General features: G+C 37.5%; 3 protein-coding genes across 4 annotated transcripts; 2 read left to right on the forward strand and 1 right to left on the reverse strand.

Moving 5' to 3' along the window:
* Positions 1-48: 48 nt before the first annotated feature.
* Positions 49-17,034, forward strand: LOC125658837 (solute carrier family 23 member 2-like). 2 transcript variants are annotated; one of them, XM_048890270.2, is made up of 12 exons: positions 49-162; positions 648-960; positions 1,809-1,966; positions 6,991-7,082; positions 7,815-7,915; positions 9,410-9,591; positions 10,852-10,972; positions 11,424-11,580; positions 12,029-12,282; positions 12,399-12,672; positions 14,309-14,404; positions 16,579-17,034. In XM_048890270.2, exons 2-12 carry the CDS (start codon positions 733-735, stop codon positions 16,782-16,784), a joined length of 1,869 nt encoding a protein of 622 aa, XP_048746227.2. In that variant the 5' UTR covers positions 49-162; positions 648-732; the 3' UTR covers positions 16,785-17,034. The 2 variants fall into 2 exon arrangements, with proteins under 2 accessions (XP_048746227.2, XP_048746232.2); XM_048890275.2 differs by having other exon boundaries at positions 771-960.
* LOC125658852 (neurocalcin homolog) lies at positions 13,598-16,050 on the reverse strand. Its single transcript, XM_048890286.2, has 2 exons — positions 15,183-16,050; positions 13,598-15,011 (listed from the first exon to the last, which is right to left on the reverse strand). Exons 1-2 carry the CDS (start codon positions 15,558-15,560, stop codon positions 14,826-14,828), a joined length of 564 nt encoding a protein of 187 aa, XP_048746243.1. The 5' UTR covers positions 15,561-16,050; the 3' UTR covers positions 13,598-14,825.
* Positions 17,035-17,868: 834 nt separating the features above from the next.
* On the forward strand, positions 17,869-20,906 carry LOC125671228 (aquaporin-5-like). The gene is made up of 3 exons (XM_048907159.2): positions 17,869-18,475; positions 18,702-18,782; positions 19,545-20,906. Exons 1-3 carry the CDS (start codon positions 17,879-17,881, stop codon positions 19,764-19,766), a joined length of 900 nt encoding a protein of 299 aa, XP_048763116.1. The 5' UTR covers positions 17,869-17,878; the 3' UTR covers positions 19,767-20,906.
* Positions 20,907-25,233: the final 4,327 nt, after the last annotated feature.

Below are 25,233 nucleotides of genomic sequence, written 5' to 3' on the forward strand. Positions count from 1 at the left end.
ACTTCAAAATGACAATTTTCCATGTTCGTTTGATATGTCTGATATAGTGGAATCAAATATCGCCGATACTAATATAGTCACGTGACGTTGGGGTTGACAATTTGCAGGACTGATTTCGGGAGAAAGGGATACCACTGAAACACCTGAGAAGTATCCAGCAATGTAAGTTTATTGAGTGTCCATAATTTATAACAAGACAACTATAAGCTGTAAAATTACCCGCGATCTACGATTGAGTAAAGGTATTACATGTAATTTGATAGGGAAACCTCCAGTAAAATGGGGGGAGGGGTTTACAATGTAGATGAAAACAGAATGATAATGAAAGAAGCTGCAGCTAGCTATCAAGTTAAAATTTCAATATCATGGACATGTCTAGAATTTTAAGATACCATGGCGTATAATTTGAAGGTGGCTGATATGTAAATATGCCAAGGTCATTCTGGATTTTGAAACATAGGTAATTTATTAAAGGTACGCATTTCATTTCAAATTTTCTTTCAAAAAATGATAATAATAATGTTAATTTGTTTAGAAATGCAAGACGAATGAAATAGATCTCTTTGGGGAAAATTAATACAAGGACATGCGTATTTCAAAATAACTTGTCAAACTGACGGCTTGATGCAGGTTGTTTATTTTTCCAGAGGCTTTTCATACTCTGGGCTTAAAACCAGGTCATCGCGCGTTCACTCGCTGAATGTAAACATTGCCCGTCACTGCAGGGTGATTATGAATGACATTGAGGTTAGCGTTCCTCTCACTATCAGGTCCCAGGAGAGTGATATCAGAGATCCTCCCCAGCAGAATTCGCACGTCAACATTCCCTGCTGTGGGTCTACCCTCCCGACCCAGGGCCTGGGGGAGAAGGAGGGGCAGGTCAGTGATATTGCACGTCAGCTGGAGTACCGTGTGGCCGACAATCCTCCCGTTCACCTCAGCTTTATATATGGCTTACAGGTAAGCTGATCAAAGAGCGCATGTAACGGCAGATCACCGAAATGTCGGGTTTTGTTTTTTTCTGGAGATGACATAATTTAACGATAGTTGTCTTGAGTCACAAACACGCAGAAAAAAACGCGCTCACAATACAATGTTTGTTTGTATAATGAGATTGACATTGGCGGATCCTACAGCTTATTTGTATCACACACACACACACACACACACACACACACACACACAGATAGAAACACCCGCATCATTATCAAGACACATATAATAATATCAACATATTACACACCGCGAAAAAAGGATAACTTTAAATGATATACATCGCTAAGAAAATAAATAGACAGGTAGACTAAATTGAGAAATAAACGTTCTCTTAGTGTCTAGTCTATTAATGCATTATTTTTGCTAACGATGTAGAATAATATGTGTCGTTTATTCCTAGTGTGTACATGTACATCGTCGCAAACCACGGGTTATTGTTTCATTCTATTTCACAAACGTTTGTGAAATAGAATGAAACAATAACCCGTGGTTTGCGACGAGTGTGATATTTGTGTTGCGTTGAAAAATACAGAGTTTACGGCGCGGATCTATCTGATATTTATACGTATATTATCGAATGTTACCGTTGTGTGCGTGTGTGTGTGTGTGTGTGTGTGTGTATATATATATATATATATATATATATATATATATAATGTATGCCCAAGAGGGTCCTAATTTGGAAAATAAACCATATCATATGTATGACACTAACTATTTGTTACAAGGCAATTGTAGAGCCTAGCTGCTGTACATGGCGCCTCGTACCCTCTACACCATTCACACTACTCTGTCGTTATTTCTATTGACAGCAAGTCCTCCTCAGCATCAGTTCCACGATTTCCATCCCCATTATTGTCAGTAAATACATCTGCGCCGGCGATCTGGACCTCGTCACGGCCGAGATCATGTCCACCTTTCTGTTCATGTGCGGAGTATGCACTTTTCTACAATGCACGATCGGGGTCAGGTGAGACAACTGATTTGCAACTGTCCTTGAAAGATATCTTACTGGCAGGTGCGATCGTTCAGTACATTGAAACATGCTCTATATAATTCTGATATTGGAGATTGTGTCTCCTAAAGGATTATATAGTAGTTTAATATTACTCAATATTCAAATAGTGCATGAAGTTGAGGGTAACATTAATCAAAGTACTTAAACGAGGTGACGAACGATGCAAAATGTCACAAAGATATCAGTGCTATATATACTGTATGTCTGTTCTGTTTAGTTACTATGGTAATCCAACACTCTTCAAAACCGATTATATTTTATTTAGTTAACCGCCGTAAAATATGTATAACCAATACGGCGTTAAACTCCAATCAAAACCTGTGCTGCTAAGAAAGAATTGGTACCTTGAAGATGAAAAAAGAAAAACAACAGGAAGGAAATCTAAATCTAAGTTTGAATATTCACATACTGTCATTGTTTAGATTAGCATTTAGCTTTACTGTCAAATGATTGAGAATCAAATACATAGAGTTTTAGATCCACGGTAAATATAACAGCTTAACTGGTCCTTTTGATTAATTTGCAAAACAGAGATTTAAGATAGATCAGATAGAAGCAAGAGAAAGGAAAGTGCCCTGTCTTCAAAATCATCAATCATAGCATCCGTGTATATATTCGATATTGATGATACATGTGTTGACTTCAAAAAAATTGAAAGGACAGTTATCAAGAAGTTAAAAATGTTCAATTCTTAACGGACGACGACGGCGGGACCGATTGACTATATGTTTATATCGAAACAAATACTTCTCAAATTGTTTCAAAATTTACATATATCATCTCTTTTAAGTTTCTTTAGCTTGCAAATTGCCATCTGTTGAATTGTCAATCTCAATCGTCAATCTCGTAATCTCGTAATTGCAAAACATAGATTGTGTCAAATCTTGCATTTGTTGATGTCTTGCAAATTAAAAAAAACCCACGTTGACTCCTGAATTATTCAAATCCTGCAAATCATTTTAATTTCTCATCCATGAATTGTTTAACTCTTTCCAATCATATGAATGTTTCATCTCTTGAATTTTTAACTTCTTCAATGTGAATGACGTGATGTTTACTCTTCTGAACATATTTTAATCCACTTTGTCTCTGATAATCGATACCTGTGTGCACCTCTCAAATATTAATTTTTGAAGAAGAAAAATTATCATGGGCGTTCGTTAATGATTATTAAAATTAGAAATTCGATATTCCATTGTCTCTTACTTTTACATTTTGTCTCAAATTGAAACACAGTACATTTACATAGGTACAAGTACACACACCACAAACAGAACAATTGTTTTACTCTACAACATTTTGCTCTACTACCTAACTACATCTGCAATAACATAAAAAAAATCTCAAACAAACAAAAAAATAATATAATTTTAAAAATTTTCGCATATGAATATCAAGATTATCGAATACACATCTAAATTTTCGCATATAAATATCAAGATTAGAGAACATAAACCAAGATTTTCGAATGACAAGATTATTGACTACAAATCAAGATGTTTGCATATAAATCAAGATTTGTATGATATTGCAACGTTTTACACGACATAGTGAGGGCTAATATTTCCCCCCAAGTGACTTTTTAAAAATATTTTTAAAGCTATGTTCCTGAAAGTAAGCTCAACACAAGTCGTTTTGAACAACAATTAGGTAAATAGATAAAATAGATGATACTGAAATAACCTAGATCAACTATACGGACGTGGCCTACTTCAAATTTTGGGTTTGAACAATCAATGCCATTACGGAATAGTTAATGCAGCAGAAATAACCTTGATCAACGGACGTGACCTACTTCAAATTGGTCACTGCAACATCAAATGACCCCGATGTATATCCTGTCGATCCCTATTTACTAATTGAATATTAAATATCCTCTATAAATGATGATAAATTTATCAAAAATGTTCTTGAACTGTCAACGACTTAGAACAGGATCAGAGTTTCTTCCCAGAATCCTCTTCGAAATAACAAACACACGTGTTGTTAGTATACGAGCTACGGATGGTTACCTACATTGCATATATAATGTAAATGATTTCAATTTTTGTATAGAATAACTCCTGAAATAATGCTGATAAACTGAGCTAGTTTTTCCTTTCGTTGGAAAACGTCTATTGTCGGAAGAAATTGTTACAATTCCCCATGAACTCTATTTTCAGAGCTCATTGATAAAAATAAACAAATCAGAAATCGGTAATTTTCTACCTCATTTTGAAAATTAATTGGGCTAAATCCTATATCACATCTCAGTATAATGAAATTGTCTTTCATTATCCAGTGGGAGATGAATTGTAAGAATCGTAATATTCAAGAAAATTGGTAAAATGATAATCGTAGTAAATAGGCGGAGAGCCATCATGATTGGACGCTGACTATACGAGACTGACTACGTCACCTCGGAAAAATGTACACCCCGAGAAAAAAACCCGTTGTCAACCGATGCGCAGCCGAGTATTTTCAGTGTTACCCTCAGTAACATACACTATTTGTGTTACCATACTGGAATGTCATACATCTTATTAGCTACTGGTATATATATCAAAGCATAAAAATTCAATTGGATGTAACAAGAAAATTTCAACATGTACAGTATCATCAGCGATGGCAGTGCACTTTATTTGTCACCCGTTGTCAAATAATATTTCCCATTGCTACATGAAAGGTGAGGATGATGAACAGTGATCAATCTCATAACTCCCTGAAGGAATACAAAATAAAGAGTAGGGTAAACACAAACCTCTGGATACACCAGAGGTGGGATAAGGTCCTAGGATGAGTAAGCATCCCCTGTCGACCTGCCACACCCACCATGAGCCCTATGTCTTGATCAGGTAAACGGAGTAATCTATAGTCAAAATCAGTGTGCCAAGAACGGCCTAACAATCGGTATGAAGCACACCAGACAGCATTTGACCCAACGATAGGTTTTATTGGCATACTAGATCATTATAACTGCCATAGAATTTGCGAAATTCTTACTTTAAACGAGACTGTTGAAACCCCTGTAATATCAACTTGTTAGTCTGTAGCGTTCCTCAATTCAAATACTGATCCTAGGCAGAACAAGTTCTTGTGTATCGAATGAGTTGATAAAAGTTATTACAGGTCTATGTTTGGATGTAATATTTACTCCCATGGGGAAAGATGTTTTTATAAACGTTTTTAGACCAATCAGATTTGAATATTTTACAAAAAAGTATAATAAATTTTATTATTTTTACTCCGTTACACGTGACGAGATGTTTATCGATAACTAAGTTTTTGTTTTTTTTTCAAAGTTGTCGTAAGATTTCAACCAATTAACATATCTTTCTGTGTTTTTCGCTTTTAAGGCGATTCTTAAAACTACATCCCAACCAACGAGGGTTTAGGGAAGTACTTTTGGTTTAACATGTCTGACCGTTTATACATTGTTTGTTCCTCCGTTGGTCCGGCTGTCCGCCGCGGCAGTTTCTGTTAAAGATTGTACATAATTAGTCGTTAGAGTTCAGCGGGTCAACCACAGACCGTCGTCGGAACCCAAAGGTTTTCTCTCCGTTACAATACAGTACAACGGAGAGAAAATCCTTGGGTTCCGAAGACGACTACAGAAAAGATTGGGAGAAGGGATTGGTAGAGATTTGGAAGAAGGGACTGGTAGAGGTTTGGGAGAGGGGACTGGTAGAGGTTTGGGAGAAGGAATTGGTAGGAGTTTGAGAGAAGGGGCCGGTAGAGGTTTGAAAGAGGGGATTGGTAGAGGTTTGAGAGAGGGGATCGGTAGAGGTTTGGGAGAGGGGACTGGTAGAGGTTTGGGAGAGGGGACTGGTAGAGGTTTAAGAGGGTCTGGTAGAGGTTCGGGGAGGAGATTGGTAGAGGTTTGAGAGGGAGGTTGTTAAAGGTTTGTGAGAGGGGTCTGGTAGAGATATGGGAGAGGGGGTCGGTAAAGGTTTTGGAGAGGGGGCTGGTAGAGGTATGGGAGAGGGAATCGGTAGAGGTTTGGGAGAAGGGGCTGGTAGAGGTTTGGGAGAGGGGACTGGTAGAGGTTTGGGAGAAGGAATCGGTAGAGGTTTGGAAGAAGGGGCTGGTAGAAGTTTGGGAGAGGGGGCTGATAGAGGTATTGGAGAGGGGACTGGTAGAGGTTTGGGAGAGGGGGCTGGTAGAGGTTTAACTGTGTACAAGCCAATGACCGTAGTATATATTATGGTCATCAAAAATGGCTGCTTACCTCATCGGCAAGAATTTTATAATTACGATTTTAAACGATTGACTATTTATTTGCATCATTTTACGATAATTATCAGTATTCAGTGGAGTATACTTAATGCTAGTCCCTGTAGATTTCTCAAAAGCAAGCTTATTTATCGATAAAACGACCTCCAAGTTTTGTGGTGACCGTAACAAATATTTATGATGACCGATGATGATGAGGGGATTGGTGGAGGTTTGGGAGAGAGGATTGGGAGAGGTTTAGGAGAGGGGTTTGGTGGAAGTTTGGGAGAGAGGATTGGTGGAGGTTTGGGAGAGATGATTGGTAGAGGTTAATTTGGGAGAGGGGATTGGTAGAGGTTTGGGAGAGGGGACTGGTAGAGGTTTGGGAGATATGGATTTGAAGTTGCTCAATAGTGTTCACAAATAGAAATATATGTACTGCACAACTTTTTTTAGAGAATGCAAATGTAGATTGATGAAGAAAATTGTATGATATTTTCTACCAGCTATATAAACCGCTTACGAAAGTCCCAAGAGAAAGCGAAATTTCACCGTACGACTATCATGCATTGCATGTTTATTATAATGATCCTTGCGACTCAATAAATCTCATTTAAAACTTAATGAAATTCCAATAAAACTCATTAACATTCATACAAATCTCAATATGTGAAACAGACTGGTTCAAATAATAAGCGCAGCTGAACTAAATCAAACACCCGGTATTCCCTCTGTACGCGTTCCCGCCTTTATACGTATTGATTATACTTTCACCTTTTCTGTAGACTCCCCATTATCCAGGGTGGCTGCCATAAGTTCCTTCCCGCCATATCGGCCTTGATGAGTCTCCCCATGTGGAAGTGTCCAGAGATCCAAGGTAAATCCTAAATTTGAACGTGCATTTCACGTGTATATTGTAGCTATTTTTGTCCGAAATTGTAAATTTACTCGTAGATTCATACTAGGAGATATTCGCCACCGTGTTATTTTCAATCTAACACATTAGAAAAGTATTTATTGCCGTTTTAAATTCACGCGAAGTCGTGTATTACTATACTTTGTAGAAAAGAGTATGTTTGAATTCTCCTAGTTTTGAATTCGTCCATTCATATTTAGTAACTTTGAAACATCGATATGAATTATAATTTACAGATTGTTTGTTATATTTACGTCTTTTTCTCACTCATATAAAGACGTCACAGGATTTAGGTGGAGTGTCACTTATTGACGTTAGCGGCATTCCTTCCTTACGCGCACGGTCTTTTCGGGTATGACTTTAAAACGGAGATCCCATGTTCGGTAGGTGTTGGCACGACCCCATGTGTCATTCGTACTTATAGATTTGTGGCACTTCACCTAAACATGGTGACGTTTCAATATGAGCGAAAAATTCTCGAATGAGACGTAAACCTATCAACAACAACAACAAAAAAAAAACATCGTTTGTATATCAAAATCCAAGGCGACTAGTAAAAACAACAACAAAAAACTCGAACTCACGGCCTCCCAGTTTCGAAGCAAACGCACAAGTTAACTACTGAGCTACCATGAATATTTTTGGCACACGAATGAAATTGGTTTACAGTAATACGTTAGAAATATTTTACAGTATCCACAACAGGAAATCTAACGACAACCAACAGTTCCATCAACAGTACAGAGGTTCCGGGGTACGACCGGACGGAAGTGTGGCAGTCACGAATGAGAGAGGCAAGAATATCCAATATACTTTTTTCAATATACTGAATAGACTCCACCAGTGCTGTGAAATTAACACGCTACACATATATAACATACAGAGTGTCTGTTAAATTGACGCACTAAATATATAACAAACAGAGCGTCCGTTAAATTGACGCACTAAATATATAACATAGAGAGCGTCCGTTAAATTGACGCACTAAATATATAACATACAGAGCGTCCGTTAAATTGACGCACTAAATATATAACGTACAGAGCGTCCGTTAAATTGACGCACTAAATATATAACGTACAGAGCGTCCGTTAAATTGACGCACTAAATATATAACGTACAGAGCGTCTGTTAAATTGACACACTAATATATAACGTACAGAGTGTCTGTTAAATTGACGCACTAAATATATAACGTACAGAGCGTCCGTTAAATTGACGCACTAAATATATAACGTACAGAGCGTCCGTTAAATTGACGAACGAAATATATAACGTACAGAGCGTCCGTTAAATTGACGCACTCAATATATAACGTACAGAGCGTCCGTTAAATTGACGCACCAAATATATAACCAACAAAGTGTCTGTTAAATTGATGCACTACACATCTAACCTACAGAGCGTCTGTTCAATTGACACACTACCTACATGACCTGCAGGGCGTCTGTTCAATTGACACAATACATAATTATATAATTTACGGACTTCACAGCGTCTGTTAAAAGACGCACTACATATATAACTTACAGAGCATCTGTTAAAACACGCACTACATACATAACTTACAGAGCGTCTGTTAAATTGAAGTACTACGTTTAAAACGTACAGAGCGTATGTTGAATTAACGTATTACGTATATAACCTACAATCCCGTGCGGATCCCGGTTAAAATAGTTCCTCAGTACCCCTTGCTTGTTGTAAAAGGCGATTAAATGGGGCGCGGTCCTTGCGAGGAGACCGCAAAAACTGAGATCCCGTGTCGCAGCAGGTGTGGCACGATAAAGATTCCTCCCTGCTCAAAGACCGTAAGCGCTGAGCATAGGTCTAATTTTGCAGCCCTTCACCGGCAATGGTGACGTCTCCATATGAGTTAAATATTCTCGAGAGGGACCTTAAACAAAATACGATCAATCAATATATAACCTACAGAGTGCCTGTTGAATTGACGCACTACATATAAAACCTACATAGCGTCTGTGAAATGGACACTTCGATTTTACTGTATATTCATCTATATATATAATCATTTATCACACAAGTTTAAAACTGAAATTAAAAAAACAAAATGTTTATACAGAAAACAAGAGAATGATATAACAAAACACATTCACATTGTAACATTACATTCGGACATCAGAAAAAGGTGTTAAAATTTTAAAACTATTTATAGTGATGTCTGTAATCACTGCATAGAAGAAGAAAATATGTATCAAACAATACTCTTTGTTTCTATCGTATACCTCTAATATTGTTTTGTTGTAAATTGCCATCTCTTTCTGCTTTAGATACAGGGCGGTATAATGCTGGCTTCACTAACACAAGTTCTGATTGGTTCTACCGGTCTGTTGGGCTGGCTCCTGCGGTTTATTGGACCACTGACAATAGTACCTACCATCACGCTGGTAGGCTTGTCCCTGATCGATGTGTCTATCCAGTTCTGTGAGACTCAATGGGGGATAGCGGCAATGTAAGAAAATTATAGTTAGTGTTAGCCTTAGTCCCACGTGATCATGACTTTTTATGTGTCCACAAGAATTTCATCAGCACGAGTTTTTTCCCTGGGTATACTATTTCATTTCTGTTATGGGACATTGTTCCTGACTACAATATTTCATTTCATTTTCGGTTAATTCTCTGTTGTACATTGATTGCATATTGTTTAACGTTCCTCTTGAGAATTTTTCATTCATTTGAAGACGTCACCATTGCCTGTGAAGGGCTGCAAAGTTTAAGCATATGCTCAACGCTTACGGCCTTTGCGCAGGGAAGGGTCTTTATTGTGCCACACCTGCTATGAATATAGTTCTGTGTTATGTTGTTGTATCTCTCTTTCTCTGTTGTAGGACATTGTTTTTAGTTTTGCTGTTTGTTCTGTGTTATGTTGTTGTATCTCTCTGTTGTAGGACATTGTTTTTGGTTATGTTGTTGTATCTCTCTGTTGTAGGACATTGTTTTTGCTGTTTGTTCTGTGTTATGTTGTTGTATCTCTCTGTTGTAAGACATTGTTTTTAGTTTTGTTATTTGTTCTGTGTTATGTTGTTGTATCTCTCTGTTGTAGGACATTGTTTTTGCTGTTTGTTCTGTGTTATGTTGTTGTATCTCTCTGTTGTAAGACATTGTTTTTGGTTATGTTGTTTGTTCTGCGTTATGTTGTTGTATCTCTCTGTTGTAGGACATTGTTTTTGGTTTTGCTGTTTGTTCTGTGTTATGTTGTTGTATCTCTCTGTTGTAGGACATTGTTTTTGGTTTTGCTGTTTGTTCTGTGTTATGTTGTTGTATCTCTCTGTTGTAAGACATTGTTTTTGGTTTTGCTGTTTTTTCTCTGTTATGTTGTTGTATCTCTCTTTCTCTGTTGTAGGACATTGTTTTTGGTTATGTTGTTGTATCTCTCTGTTGTAGGAGATTGTTTTTGGTTTTGCTGTTTGTTCTGTGTTATGTTGTTGTATCTCTCTGTTGTAGGACATTGTTTTTAGTTATGTTGTTGTATCTCTCTGTTGTAGGACATTGTTTTTGGTTTTGCTGTTTGTTCTGTGTTATGTTGTTGTATCTCTCTGTTGTAAGACATTGTTTTTGGTTTTGCTGTTTTTTCTCTGTTATGTTGTTGTATCTCTCTTTCTCTGTTGTAGGACATTGTTTTTGGTTATATTGTTGTATCTCTCTGTTGTAGGAGATTGTTTTTGGTTTTGCTGTTTGTTCTGTGTTATGTTGTTGTATCTCTCTGTTGTAGGACATTGTTTTTGGTTTTGCTGTTTTCACTTTATCTTGGAAACATAACGTTACCACTGAAAGTTTACAAGAGAAAGAAGGGATGTGTGACCATCAGATACCCAGCATTCAAACTACTTCCGGTAAGAAAAAAATACACAACTCACAAAGTAGTTGCTTGAGATCAAAATGAAATAAGACACAAATCGAAGTCGTTATTTTTGCAATATAGTATTTGTTGTGTTATAATTCCTTTGTATGTTAATTTGTTTTAAATCTCATTCGAGATTTTGTCACTTTGCCAGTGATGTCACCAGCTTAAGGTGAAGTACCTCAAATTTTATTTACATCTATGCATGACACTCAGTGCCGTATTGCTGAGGCCTCTTCGTCATGTCAACACTTATCATGATGCGGGACCTTCCTTTTTAAAGTGACATCTGAAAGACTCGTGACTTTCACATCTATGACACTTACAGGTCAATATTTCGAGGTTGTAATATTTTAGCCAATGCAATAAGAGTGCAAATAATTATTCTTTTATTTGAGAAGATGCGTTGAAGAATTGTCACATGTGCCATTCCCTGGTTGAAGGTTATCCTGGCGGTTCTGATAGCCTGGTTGGTTTGTGGTATCTTGACCACCACTGGTGTTTTCTCTGATGATCCGAAATCTCTGGAATACCATGCCAGGACAGATGCAAATCTAAATGTCTTACACAACGCAAACTGGTTCTTTTTCCCATATCCTGGTACGTAGTTTTACGGATATAAGAGTGATTTGTGCATATGCATGTTTGAATTGATTGCAAGATGGTTCTTATAATTGTATCGGAGTGAATTGTGTTAAAGGTTTTTTTTTGCGTTTTAGGACCATATAAATGATGCAGACATGGGGTAATTAGTATTATCGTGAATTATGGATTGCACACCTCCACGCCTCCACTGTTTATGTAGTCCCACAATACACACAGCCTAAACATCCATTTCTTATATTTATATTTTGTACAATAAGAAAAGAAATGTGATTTTTTAATGCTCAGAAAAACTTTCCATAGAAAGGAAGTCTCTGTCACATCAACAGGTGTTTCTATGGGAAGATATACAAATAATAAACCAAAGTTTATTATTGAACATGAATGCAAAATAGTAGTAACACATAAGTAACTAACTTAACTAAATTTATTATTGCATAATTAGGTCAGTGGGGAATGCCAACATTGAGTGCAGCAAGCTATATGGGAATGTTGGCAGCAACACTGACATCTATCATTGAATCCGTCGGAGATTACTACGCGTGTGCCAGGATATCCGGCGAATCACCACCACCTGCGCATGCAGTAAACCGAGGAATTGCAATTGAAGGTTTTGGCAGCTTAATCTCTGGAGCAGTTGGTTCAGGGGGTGCAACTACCTCATACAGCCAAAACGTCGGCGCTATAGGTTTTACAAAAGTATGACTAATAGATAAAGCACGTTTAGTTTTATTTGATCGGATTTGTGCTCATGTTTAGAAAGCGATAGTTTCTTAAAACCAAGTCAAACCTAACCAATTCATATCACTTGACAGATTGCTAGCAGGCGAGTGTTCCAGGCGGCTGGGATCATCTTCCTCCTCTGTGGAATTTTTGGGAAATTCGGTGCGCTTTTGACCATGATGCCTAAGCCAGTTCTGGGGGGTATAGTTGTGATTAGCTTCGGTATGGTGACGTCTGTGGGGCTGTCGAGTTTACAGTTTGTGAACTTATCCTCCGGTCGGAATCTCTGTATTATAGGACTGTCGCTGTTACTAGGACTTATGATTCCTAGTTACCTTCACAGAAATAATGGCGCCATAAGGACGGGTAATTATAGATTAAATGTCCTATGACTTATCAAATGCTTGATTTTTAAAATTGGCATTGAAGGGAAAATATTGTGGAAGGAGGCATTTCTCCATTTCGCTCGAAGTTTGTATGTCGTCTGATCATCTTTAAGGTCTTTGGTCATTTCACAGTTCTACGTCATCTGCGACTGTATATAGCACAAGTATTCGTTTGGAAAAGGACATTCTTAAGAAAGGGTAGTTATTATAATATAAAGGATTACTGTTTTTCAAGGGAAGTATTCAGTGAGAGTCATCTTCCCAAAAACAAAGTATGTTGCGATTCTCAAAACGTAATGAAAGCATCTACATGTAGATTCAAATTCATTCAAACCATATCCCAAAGTAGCGTAGGAATACATAAGTATAAGGATACAACAGGGACTACATAAGGGTGCCATTTGTTATATATAGGGATATTGTAGAAGTCAATATTTTTTTCTTAGGAAAACAAAGCTTAGTTTGTGGAAATGATATGCAAGATCTTTATTTGTTTAAATTCGATTTTCAAATCAGGTACTAACTTAAGGATGAATTACACACCAGAGAAATATCTTATGGATGAAAAGTGGGGGATGTGTACAACAATACTTCGAAATTGAAAACTTTCAAATTCACTTTATTTAGTTAAGCAATGCAGTTTTAGTAGAAAGTAGTCTGAAAAAATTAAAACCCCTGTTGGACTCGAATCCACGATACAGATCAGCAGACGACACGTTAACCTACTGAACTATCCTGCTAAACAATTAAGATTGCAAAGGAATATGCTGTTGATGATATTAATATTTGCATTCATGTTTCAAAATATAATATATAATTATGATGCAAACTACTTCTGGGTTTTATTTTCTTACCTCCTCAGATAATGAGTTGCAATACAGAGAAATTACTAGATTACTCATATGTACGTTGCTGACTTTTTTTATTTCAAAAGTTGGTGCTTGAAATTATACTGTGCAATGCTGCTAAGCGTTCAGTTTCAACATGCATGCATTAAACATTACAACCATATATTGCCAAGAATTTGATTTTTTGTATAAAGAAAATATGATGCTATCAACAATATATAATTTTCCGAAGCACTTACTATATCAATATAATATCAAAGCATAACGTACACGTGTAAATATTAGTTTGTTTTTGGTTGTTTTTTTCAAAAGAGAGATAACTGAGGTACTACGATATTGAAATTCACACCCCCCCTCAAAATAAAGTTATTAACCTGATGCTGTTCTGTATGGTTATAAGATATCATTTTGAAAACGAAATTTCAAATTTAAAAAAGAAATGATTTTCTATTGAACACACTAAATATTCTGTTTTTGATTTTCTTCAAATACCCGAGTTTTAACGCATGGACATACTACAATTAGGCGTTCAATGTTTATCAAATCGGTACCAAACTGGTTGCCAGAATGTCAGAATTGATTCAAGTAAACGATGAAAATGTGAAGATGCATGTAACAAACGGTGATCAATCTCAATAATTCGTTATTTCATGAATGTAACGATGTATACCATGTATCCATAATTCAAAATACTGATATATATATATATATATATATATATATATATATACACACACACGGTGTATATGATTTAAAATTTCCATTCAGGAAACGCAGAGGCGGATCAAGTCCTATCGGTTTTACTGAGTACGTCTATGTTTGTCGGAGGTGTGATAGGATTCATCCTAGATAACACGGTCCCAGGTAAGAAATTATGATCCTAAATTGTAGGTAAACTGGACACGTCATCGTAAACTATTACCAAAGAAGAAAGTCTAACCAACGATTTCGAACTCTCTAGTCAGATCTTCTAGTATTTGATTGAAGCGTATTCCTTGAAACTTTGAATGTGCAGATGGTCATTAGCTTAATTACATAAACACCAATCATTATTCTGTCATGACCAACAAAATATGTAAATGAGAATACCGGTAATTTGTGACTTTCCGGCTTAAAGCCTGTACAGTAGTTCGTACGACATGTCGGAGATTGTGTCGGAATACGGTGTCCATACTTCGTACGAGCTAATTACATCACGGGCAAAACGCATCAACTGTACCCCTGGTATCAAATCCAGAATTCCCGCTATCATTTCCGGAAAAATTCACATGAATAGGGCTTACATTTACGCATCCTCTTGCAGGAAGTTGACGATGGACGGGACCTGTTTGACACCGTCCATGAACTCTGTCATTGACAGTTTGTCGTCAGCATTTTTGTCCATGCGTTTAAAAATCTGATCCGTCCTGTCCTCGGGGGTCATTCCACTGTGCTCTGATGCTGTCGTCGATGCTACCATTTTATGGATTGCCTGTATTTAAATTGTCCTTATCATTTTAATGGCTGTTTGCAATTGGATATTGATTGTCATATATAATGCAAATATACTGGAATCATGCATTTATTATAGACCGCCTATACACTATTCATACCAACTGAAAATCAATGTACAGAAATGAGAGTTTAAATTCGATTTGCTTACCCTAATGATTTCTAACATCTCTTGTTTAGAAATTACTCCGTCCCCGTTTAAATCATAAATTTGGAAGGCGAATTGTATTTTCTGATCCACGGAGCCTCTAGATGACACGCTGAGGGCACACATGAATTCCTTAAAGTCCAGTGTTCCATCTTTATTCTTGTCAAAGGCCTTAAAAACGTATTCTGCGAATGATGTGGCATCCCCATGAGGGAAAAAGTCCGAGTAGACTCGCTTGAATTCATCCATCGTCAGACTTCCCTTTGGACATTCCTTTATAAATCCTTTATACCATTCTTGCAGTTCTTTCTCGCTAAAGTTCGTCTGTATATTTAGGTCACTCAGTTCCCGAGGTTTCAACTTGGAGGTTTGTTTCCCCATAATGCGGTGTGTTTGTCTCCACGTTAAACTCTTCGGTACAAATGCAATTTAAAGCGAAACATGGCTTTTAAAATATCAGTATATATATATATGGTTTTAAATTCCCTGCAGAATATCGAAAACAGTTGATGATTTGTTATCAAACATTTACAAGTAGTCCAATTACACGTTTTAAATGACAATGAAACCTGCACACCGTGTCTTACGTAATTCCCATGCGATTCTGAGCATTGACTTTCCTGTTGGATCTTCCCCGGATATGAACAATTAAACCTGGAAACTCCGACACAAAACAGGCATCGTTAGCAATTTCATTAGCGTTACAGGGCCCGCTGCGCTCCCATCAATACATCGACATGATATTGACCAGCTTCAAAGTCCACGAGGTTTTACGATCACATGGGAAAAAGTTAAAATTCTGTTTTCAATTCGATATGATTTATTTCCAAATTCAGTGGCCAATCTTTTACATTTTCATTCAATAAGACAATAAAGCGACGCATTTTGTAATACATTGTTCAAATTAAACTTCCTGGAGAACAGTACATAGATGTTCATACATATGTGCACACAACAGAATTATTTTGAATTATCTGGAAACGATAAGCTTTTACAATAAAATTTGAAATCGATGAATTCTTGTTAATTTTATTTCCCGAGAGCACATACTGTAAATATTTTATGTTTGACAAGTACAATATTTAGCAAAAAATAGTTTTTGCTAATTTAGCTTGAATTCGATTTAATTTTTTACAACTAAGCACAAGTCGACCCATAAAAATAAACATTTTGCAGTGTATTTAGCAGAGGATCTCTTACGCCAAAAACGCTGAAAAAAAACCCACTGCCAAATATAATACATTTACAGTATATAAACAACTAATTTATGTACTGCGTTGTGAATAATCCTGTTCCATTTCTGAAATCGTAATTCTGTATTTTCAGTAAGTTTCCGAGTAAATGATTTTTATTTCGTATATGGTATGTCACGTCATTAAACTTTGGACTTACTTTTTAGGTAGTAGAGAGGAACGCGGGATCCTGAAATGGAAGCAGGTGTCTTCTACTAGATCAGACGACAAGAGGAAGAGGCACCGGGTGTATGAGCTCCCATTTGTGACCGATTTTTTGTACCGACACAAAGCATTTCATTACATACCATTCCTACCAAGTTTCAGGGCTTATAGTGATACAAAAAACAATTGCAAAGATCTCAGAGAATAACCTTATTCATCATTTCAATGACAAATGGTTAAGAATGCAATTGTGTTTCAAAGTGGTGTTATCAAGATTTTCTATATTCAATCGTCGTATCGATGTTATGCATTATATGATATTATATGATATATGTAGATGCGAATAAAGGTTTTATATATTTCGCCTGTTTTATGCTAGAATATTGTAGAAAACTTGAACCAAGCATTTTTTACACAAATGTTAATTGATTATGTGAATAAACTTTTATATCATTTCTTTTGCTGCAGTAATGTCAATATATAATACTGTTTGAATAAAATTTGAAATAAAGTAAACCAGCTAAGAAAACCAACATGAGCGATGTTTGGTTTGAGTGTAAACCAAATTTTTGTCACTAACTTGCATGCAACCCTATATCTATGTAGTAATGATGTTTCGCTCAGTTCAATATGTGCTGCAATATATCCCAACAATATCATTATTGCATCAGTTAGCTAATTGAAAATAATATATCTTCAATACATTGGTGCGATTGTAGTTAAAGTTCAGGAAGTCGGTGGGTATATTTACAAGCTCGGGTAAAACAACACCAATGTGATATCAGAATTATGGTTCATTAACATGAAGTGGGTGACTGATTAAAACATAGACACCTTTTCACCTCCTTATGATAAATCAAACATCATCTACATTATGAAATTGATATCTGCTGATATTTTGCCACTTTTCCCCCTCGTATCTAATTATAACTCCATTAGCCCGTCTCTCAGGAGTACATTATCTATTTGATTAATCTAATGCTGTTTCCCGGGATTTCTGTGCATTGTCGGATGGCATTCGTAAGTTCCATGGGTCCTCTGATGTAGGGATACCGATCGACGTGTGCCACGTCCGATGTCTGTGATGCCTCGCGTGACGAGGCCAACCTCAGAGCTTGTGCTGTCACGGTTACAGCTGATAAATGCCCACTAAGTGCTGCCTGCGGCCTATAGACCCTTTTTGACGACATCTATAACATCATTTAACGTCCCTCGCCATGATCATCTCGTACACATCCAAAAACGGCTCACTTGTAACTTCCCTGCTATATCTATTTCTGGTCATTATTTCTCTCTGGCTTCATGGAAAGATCTGTACAAAGGAGCAATTCTAAGAGACAGACGACGGGAGACTGGAAGCAGCGGTGTAGAATGCTGACGAGTATTGACGATCTCCGGTCTCTCCACTTCTGGAAGGCAGTCGCAGCTGAATGTCTAGGGTCGCTGTTGCTGACCCTTGTGGGATGTGGGTCGTGTGTCGACTGGGACACGGAAAACAAAGTCGTCAGAGTATCTCTATGCTTCGGACTGTGTTATGCTACCATCATTTGGATGTTTTATCACGTGAGTGGCGGACACGTGAATCCCTCCATTACATTTGCTCATTTCGTGACGAGGCGTGTAAGTCTGGCTCGAACTGTCTTGTATATTGTGGCACAGATGATCGGAGCTCTGATTGGGGCCGGGATACTCAAGGGACTCACTCCTTCATCACGGGGTGGGGCGGCTACCAAGCTTCACCCAGATGTAAACAGTGGTCAGGGATTTGGGGTGGAAGTGTTCATCACATTCTTCGTCGTGTTGACCTTTTTTGCTACTTATGACAAGAAGAGGAAGGACCTAAGTGGTTCATTTCCCCTGACCATTGGGCTAGCCATCGCTGCTTGTCATCTTTTCGCCGTAAGTTGAGTTATTTTCTGCTAATGTAAGCCTAGAACGATTGATATCACGATTCACATTTACAGAGATAGAAAATTCTCTGTTTGATTTTCGCTTGAGTGTACGATAGATGAGATTGATCACTGTTCTTTATCTTGTATCTCTGAAATCCAAACCTCTAGATATTGTATGCAGTTTGTGTTTGAAAGATGAAAATGTTTGAAAATTAGCACAAAATTTTTTGTAGTACAACTATACAGGAGCCAGCTTGAATACGGCGAGGAGTTTTGGTGCCGCGGCAATGGATGGAGAATGGACTGACCACTGGGTAAGAATGACCATTAGACACAGTGCTCTTGTCGGAATATAAGGCAGGGTGTTATTGTTACAGTGTAGGGAATGCCAGTGTGTTATTGGCAAGAACTCAGAGTGTTATATTGTCAAGAAATACCTAAGAGTGCTATTGTCAAATGTACCGCGAAGTGATATTGTCAAGAAATACCACAGACGGTTATTATAAATAATAACCTCAGCCTGTTATCGTCAAGAAATACCTCTGCTATTGTCAGGTAAAACCCCAGCGTTTTGTCAATGAAATACCACTACTATTGTCAGGTAAATCTACAGTGTTTTGTCAATGAAATACCACTACTATTGTCAGGTAAATCTACAGTGTTTTGTCAATGAAATACATCGGTCCATTATGGTAAAAAAAAAAAAACAACTAACCCCTAACTCCATGTGTAGAAATACGGTACCTCACTCCATTATTAAGAAATACATCAAGGCAATTTCTGTTCAAATATGAAAGATCTCAGCATATCGCACATGCAATATGAGACATTTTATTCCTTTTTTCTACTAGCACCACAGATGTCACAAAATAACCATTTACTATTTGAATAAAGATAGAATGCTTGGTTATACTTATTTTCCCTTGATATTAACCACTGAAGAATGAAGAGGCATACAATTTTTCAAGCAATTTTGTAAAAAAGAAAAACATTCAATTAAGTGGCTAAATCATTCTATATTTAGTTGTGTTAAGCGCTTTACATTCATCCCCAGTGTTATTTTGTGTAATATTTAGATTTACTGGCTTGGGCCGTTCTTTGGAGCGACGTTAGGGGGACTGGTGTATGACAATGCCTTTGCTGTGAATGCCTCGCTGGAAAAAGCCCGGTCTTTCCTCCTGGCCAGCGAATATGAACACGACAGTTACCCCGCCAAAAAGACGAAAATTAAAATCATCCAAGAAGAGATCGAGGAGGCAAACAACACTTCGGATAAGCCTGTGGTGGAATCGGCCTGAATGATAGAGACATTGATGCTCTGTATAGCCATTTTGTATGAATTCAATCGCTATAGAGATTCCGATTTTTCTTCGTCATTCTTTTCCGGTTCTTCTCCATCCTCCAATTTTGAATTTTCTTCTGATGGATATACCATTTCACAAATCATGACAGATTTACCGTTGTTGTTGGTGATCAGAAACTTGTTTTGGTTATTCTTGGATAATGTCAACGCCACTGGCATTTCTAAGCCGTCTGATTTTGATAATACAGTTTCTTTTTGTTCACCATCAAGTGAAAATCTGCAAATGCTGTGAGTCCAGCGACCTACGACTAGAAGGCTTTGATCTTGTATTACCAAAGCGCGGCAATACTTGAGCGACGAATCAGCATGCATGATGGAATATTTTCCGCTGGGAGAAATACTGTGAATGGTGTCGGTTTTCCATCCAGTGAAGTACACATATTTGTTGTCATCTGAGCAGATGTATCTCGCAGAGCAGTCGCGAATCACAGTAGTTTCAATTATAGTCCCATCTATGTCCAGTGTAGTTAAATGAGTGCCACACGCCGTTACCAATAATTCTCCAATCCGAGTTATTCCAAAACACTCATAACCAACGTGTACGGTTTTTGTCACTTTCATTTTACCCAAATTAAAGAACTGGATCATGAGTTCATTGGGTAACGTCATCACAATCTGATCCTTGTCCAGGAGAACCACATCGCGTGGGTTTCCATGCAGCGGAATTGTATGAAGGAGGTTTCCATCTTCGTCGTACAGGAGTATTCTGCAGTTGTTACTGTCCGCCAGTAGTATCCTCTCGTCAGGAAGACTAAGGGCACTAGTTATCCATGGCGGTGCGCCATTAATACCACGTTCTACTCCGAAAATCTTCTTGATATTCATCTCCATATTGTACAGTGATAGATCCACCCTTTCCTATTAAACCTTGCACCTTACTAATATTTATGTATATGCAGCATACATTATCACAGGTGGTTCAGCGTGTATATGATAATGACAATATTGAATGTTTATTTTACAGGCGTGCAGATTATACTTTGTAATGTTACACTGCAGTTTACCTCTCTTAAAAGCATTGATTCGATTTTATATAATTATATTTTTCTTTATATGAATAAATTCATTCTATGTCTGTTATCCCTCCCCAGAGTTAGACGTGTGATGTCTTGCCCGTTCGTAGACCGTGTGTTTGACCCTGCATATGGTAAATAAGCCACTTTCTTACGTGAGTTTTACCAAACTGGTTGGATTGAAGGCTTGTATAAGAAGAAACGCACAGTCATAGTCACCCGGGTATTAGTTAAAGTATCACTTTAAAGTATGGCTTGCGAAGATGCACTACCCCCAAGGTAATAAAATCTAAAATAATTTTCCTGTTCTGGTTTTCTAAGCTAAATTCTAATATTTAGCAGCAGTATAAAACAAGATGTGTTCTTAAAACTCAATACCCCCGATAGTGCCCAATACTGAGGAAATTCTTTACGTTATATAATATATATGTTATATTAACACTATGTGACTATTTTGGACCCACCCTACAGTAAAAACCATGGGGTTGCGAAATCCACAACTTTAATTGGTTCATCCTTTTCTGCTTGTCCTAAATAAGCATTTAGTTTTTAAATAGAATCAGCAAGATTAAAGAAGTACTTCAAATGATAAAGACAATGGTAATTATTTATGAATGTTTGTCCAATCCTAGAACCAACACCCAGTGACGTATTTATGGTAAATCATGGGCTCATGTGTAAAAAAAAAAAAAAAAAAAAGACGATAAAAGAAGCAATCATTCCCCCCCCCCCCCCATTCGCAGAGAAATTAGTTGACAAGATCTTTTGATTTATATTTCATTCCAAAAAAACCCTTAAAATTGTGTCATTTTATTAATTTCACCTCATCAAAAATGACAGAAAATAGTGAAAATTACTACATAGGAGACATATTTCAAGCCTATAAAATTCACTGAGGTCCTTAAGGTGGCCCCTAGACACCCTGCCTCCTGAAGGTGCACCCCTAACTCCATTTTTTATCCGCCCCTGAAACCCCTTGCCCAACCCCAGGGATCATGAAATTTACAGTTTGGTAAAGGGCTACCTGCTCCCTTTAAATATTTATTTAGTTTCAATTGGGTATCGTGTTTTACACATACGTACTATAAACCAAATTTGGCCCCACCCATCTTCGCTAGCCAAGGGTGACGATCCACGGTGTTTCTCTATTCGAATAGAGAAACACCGTGGATCGTCGCCCTTGGCTAGCGAAGATGGTTTGCTAGCCAAGGGTGACGATCCACGGTGTTTCTCTATTCGAATAGAGAAACACCGTGGATCGTCACCCTTGGCTAGCGAAGATGGTCCCCACCCTGCTGCGAGATTCTCTTCCCCAGGGATCATGAAATTTACAATTTGGTAGACGCCTTCCTGCTCTACATGACTATGCATATAGTTTATTCATACAGATATGCGGTTGTTTGAAATTGATCAATGTTTGGCAGTTCAGGCCCCGAAGGTGCAGGAGTCCTGAAATTCACAATTCGTGTACATTTGTCCCAAAGATGTTTTATACCAAATTTGCGAAGAATTGGAATGGTAGTTATCAAGAAATAGTTTTTAAAATGTTCAATTGTTAACGTACGACGGACGCAGACCAATTGCAGCTGGTCACCCGAGTGACTCAGGTGACCTAAAATCTAAGTTGTGTATGAGTACAAGGTCACGCAAACTTAAAGTGTGCATCAGACTTTTCATCCTATTTTAATGATGCTTGATATCGTGTACAACGATCTTGGGTTACCATTGATTTTTGTCATCAAAGATCAAGGTAAACTGTCAATAAATAGTATATATGTAGGAGTATACCCGCGTTAATTACGAGGAATCCCTAGGTTTCAGAGCCCTTGTCATCCCCAGGCAACATTATTGCGAAGGAATATGATTTGTCAGTACGTTCGTAGTTTTACATTTGATTTTTTAATGGTACCTTGTGTAAATATCCGGGTCTTTATTATTTAGTCACTGGAAGCGATTCCGTGAGAGCATGTACAAAAATTAAAGTGCATTATTTGATTTTTTCTCTCAGACCTTCAGGAATATTTATTTAGTATTACTTTGCATGATGATCTAGGTTCATAATGATTTCAAGGTCAGATGCAAAAGGTTAAGGCGAGTGGAAAACAATTCCTCGTGTTCAAGATTTAAGTATCAGTTCTGTTCGGGATTTTGTTGAGTTTTCATGAATGGCAGCAATGTGGTTTTTTCTTGAGTTTTTTTTTTTTTAGGTCAAAGTCATCGGAAAATAATCCAAATTTCCTGTGTAAAGGATTCTATCTGATTTTATTACACCTCCAGGAAAATGATCAAGCGTAAGAGCTATCCTGGATACCTCATCCAGCAGGTTGCTCGTTTCATGTTGAAGACGTCAGTTCAAGTCCTAGGTCATCAAGCGTTCGGCTTTAGGGGTCGAAGTCGCGAGTCTATTGGATACGATATTAAAGATAGAGGTCGTCTGCCATAAAGGTAGACTTTGGCATGATTGGAAACCCTCATTGCTAACCGTCCTAATGCTCAAAGCTTAGACCTAAATTGATTGATTGTTTGTATGTTTTACATCCCATTTGAGAATTTTTCATTCATGTAGATAAGGTACCAGACATTGTGACCTATATATGGCGCTTACGGTCGTAGCAGTGAGGGATCCTTACTGTGTCAACACTTACCGTGATACGGGATCACCATTTGTTTAGGGTCATATCCTTAAAAACCCTTACAAAGATACATTGCTGGATCCAGTAAATGTTCTACCAAGCCCCCATCTTTGCTCCTCACGATACTATTAACAGCTGTGAAGGAGAAACTTCAAACGTAATGTGCGACTACATATGCCAGAAGTGGTGTAAATCAAATGTGGATTCTAAAAAATTCTGAAGAACTTTTCGTAAACTTGAAATCGCAAAACTTTTCTCAAATCAACAACATCAAAACGTATGACTTTTCAACACTTTACATGACCATTCCTCACCATAAATTAAAGACTAGACTTTTTGACTTTATAGACACTTGCTTTTTCAACAAAAATGGGAAACGCAAATATTCCTATCTAGTGATCAATCATCCAAAAAATTACTTTGTTAAACGCCACTCTGATTCCACACACAAGTACTCTGAAGTTGAAATATAAAAAAAAATATGCTGGAGTTCCTCATTGACAATATCGAAGTATTCTTTGGTGATCAGGTCTTCCAACAGTCTATCGGAATCCCCATGGGCACGAATTGTGCTCCTTTTTTAGCTGACCTGTTTTTATATTCCAATAAAGCAGAATTTATTCAAAAGCTTCTACGTGAGAAGAAAAAATCTCCTGTTGTGGCCTTCAATTCGACATTTAGATATATCGACGACGTATTATTTAATAACAATAATAATTTTTATTCATATGTCGATTCGATATATCCCAGTGAACTCGAAATAAAAGACACCACAGAGTCGTACACTTCTGTTTCATACTTAGATATTTTATTGAAAGTAGATATTAACTGCAAACTAACAACTCAACTTTGTGATAAACGGGATGATTTCAGCTTCTCCATCGTCAACTTCCCATATTTATGTAGCAATATTCCATTATCACCTGCATATGGTGTTTATATCTCTCAACTGATTCGATACGCAAGAGCTTGTTCTGCGCATGGTCAGTTTCTAAATCGAAGCAGGCAACTGACAAACAAGTTGATGGTGCAGGGGTTCCAACGTCTCGTTTAAAGTCAGCATTTCGCAAATCCTATGGTCGTTATAACGATCTAGTTTGCCAATACAACCTATCATTAGGTCAAATGTCTGACGTGTTTCATACCGATTGTTGGGCCGTTCTTGGCGCACTGATTTTGACTACAGATTAATACGTTTACCTGATCAAGATATAGGGCTCACAGCGGGTGTGACCGGTCGACAGGGGATTCTCCTAGGCACCTGGTATCCAGGGGTCCGTGTTTGCCCAACTCTCTATTTTGTATTGCTTATAAGAGTTATGAGATTGATCACTGTTCGTTATTCACCTTTCATCCAAGAGACCCGTGACTTTCAGTTCTACTGCCGGGTGCTTGACGAATGAACAATTACTACATCTATTAAGGTTTGACCCGGTGCAGGGATCGAAAATCGAACCCGGGTCTCCTGGTTGAGATGCAAATGTCAAACCACAAGGGTACCGCGACCTATATACTGACGTGCCAAAAGAACGTTAAATTCCATATTGTATCGCGTCCATTAACATCTGTGATTAGATTGGTTTCCAAAGTCAAATGTAAACAGTCATTGTCAATGGAAGAGAAATATCAAAACTTCTTTTGTGCTTGACTGAGTGTATTTGGTCCTTATTTACACAGATGGGAATTCCCGCAATCTAATTAAAATCAGATCTCCTCTAACCGTTACACTTCTCCAGTGTTAAGGAAGATCTTACAC

This window comes from Ostrea edulis, chromosome 1 (genome assembly GCF_947568905.1).
Source record: "Ostrea edulis chromosome 1, xbOstEdul1.1, whole genome shotgun sequence".
NCBI classification, from domain to species: Eukaryota; Metazoa; Mollusca; class Bivalvia; order Ostreida; family Ostreidae; genus Ostrea; species Ostrea edulis.

What these genes read in the sequence shown, in the direction of transcription:
- LOC125658837 (XM_048890270.2), top strand. Translation starts at nt 733, where the DNA reads ATGAATGACATTGAGGTTAGCGTTCCTCTCACTATCAGGTCCCAGGAG. An exon ending in GGCAGTCACGAATGAGAGAG is followed by an intron (nt 7,916 to 9,409) that starts GCAAGAATATCC and finishes TTTCTGCTTTAG; the next exon opens with ATACAGGGCGGTATAATGCT. An exon ending in CAGCATTCAAACTACTTCCG is followed by an intron (nt 10,973 to 11,423) that starts GTAAGAAAAAAA and finishes CCCTGGTTGAAG; the next exon opens with GTTATCCTGGCGGTTCTGAT.
- LOC125658852 (XM_048890286.2), bottom strand. Translation starts at nt 15,560, where the DNA reads ATGGGGAAACAAACCTCCAAGTTGAAACCTCGGGAACTGAGTGACCTA. An exon ending in AGATGTTAGAAATCATTAGG is followed by an intron (nt 15,012 to 15,182) that starts GTAAGCAAATCG and finishes ATTTAAATACAG; the next exon opens with GCAATCCATAAAATGGTAGC.
- LOC125671228 (XM_048907159.2), top strand. Translation starts at nt 17,879, where the DNA reads ATGGAAAGATCTGTACAAAGGAGCAATTCTAAGAGACAGACGACGGGA. An exon ending in CTGCTTGTCATCTTTTCGCC is followed by an intron (nt 18,476 to 18,701) that starts GTAAGTTGAGTT and finishes AATTTTTTGTAG; the next exon opens with TACAACTATACAGGAGCCAG. An exon ending in GAGAATGGACTGACCACTGG is followed by an intron (nt 18,783 to 19,544) that starts GTAAGAATGACC and finishes TGTAATATTTAG; the next exon opens with ATTTACTGGCTTGGGCCGTT.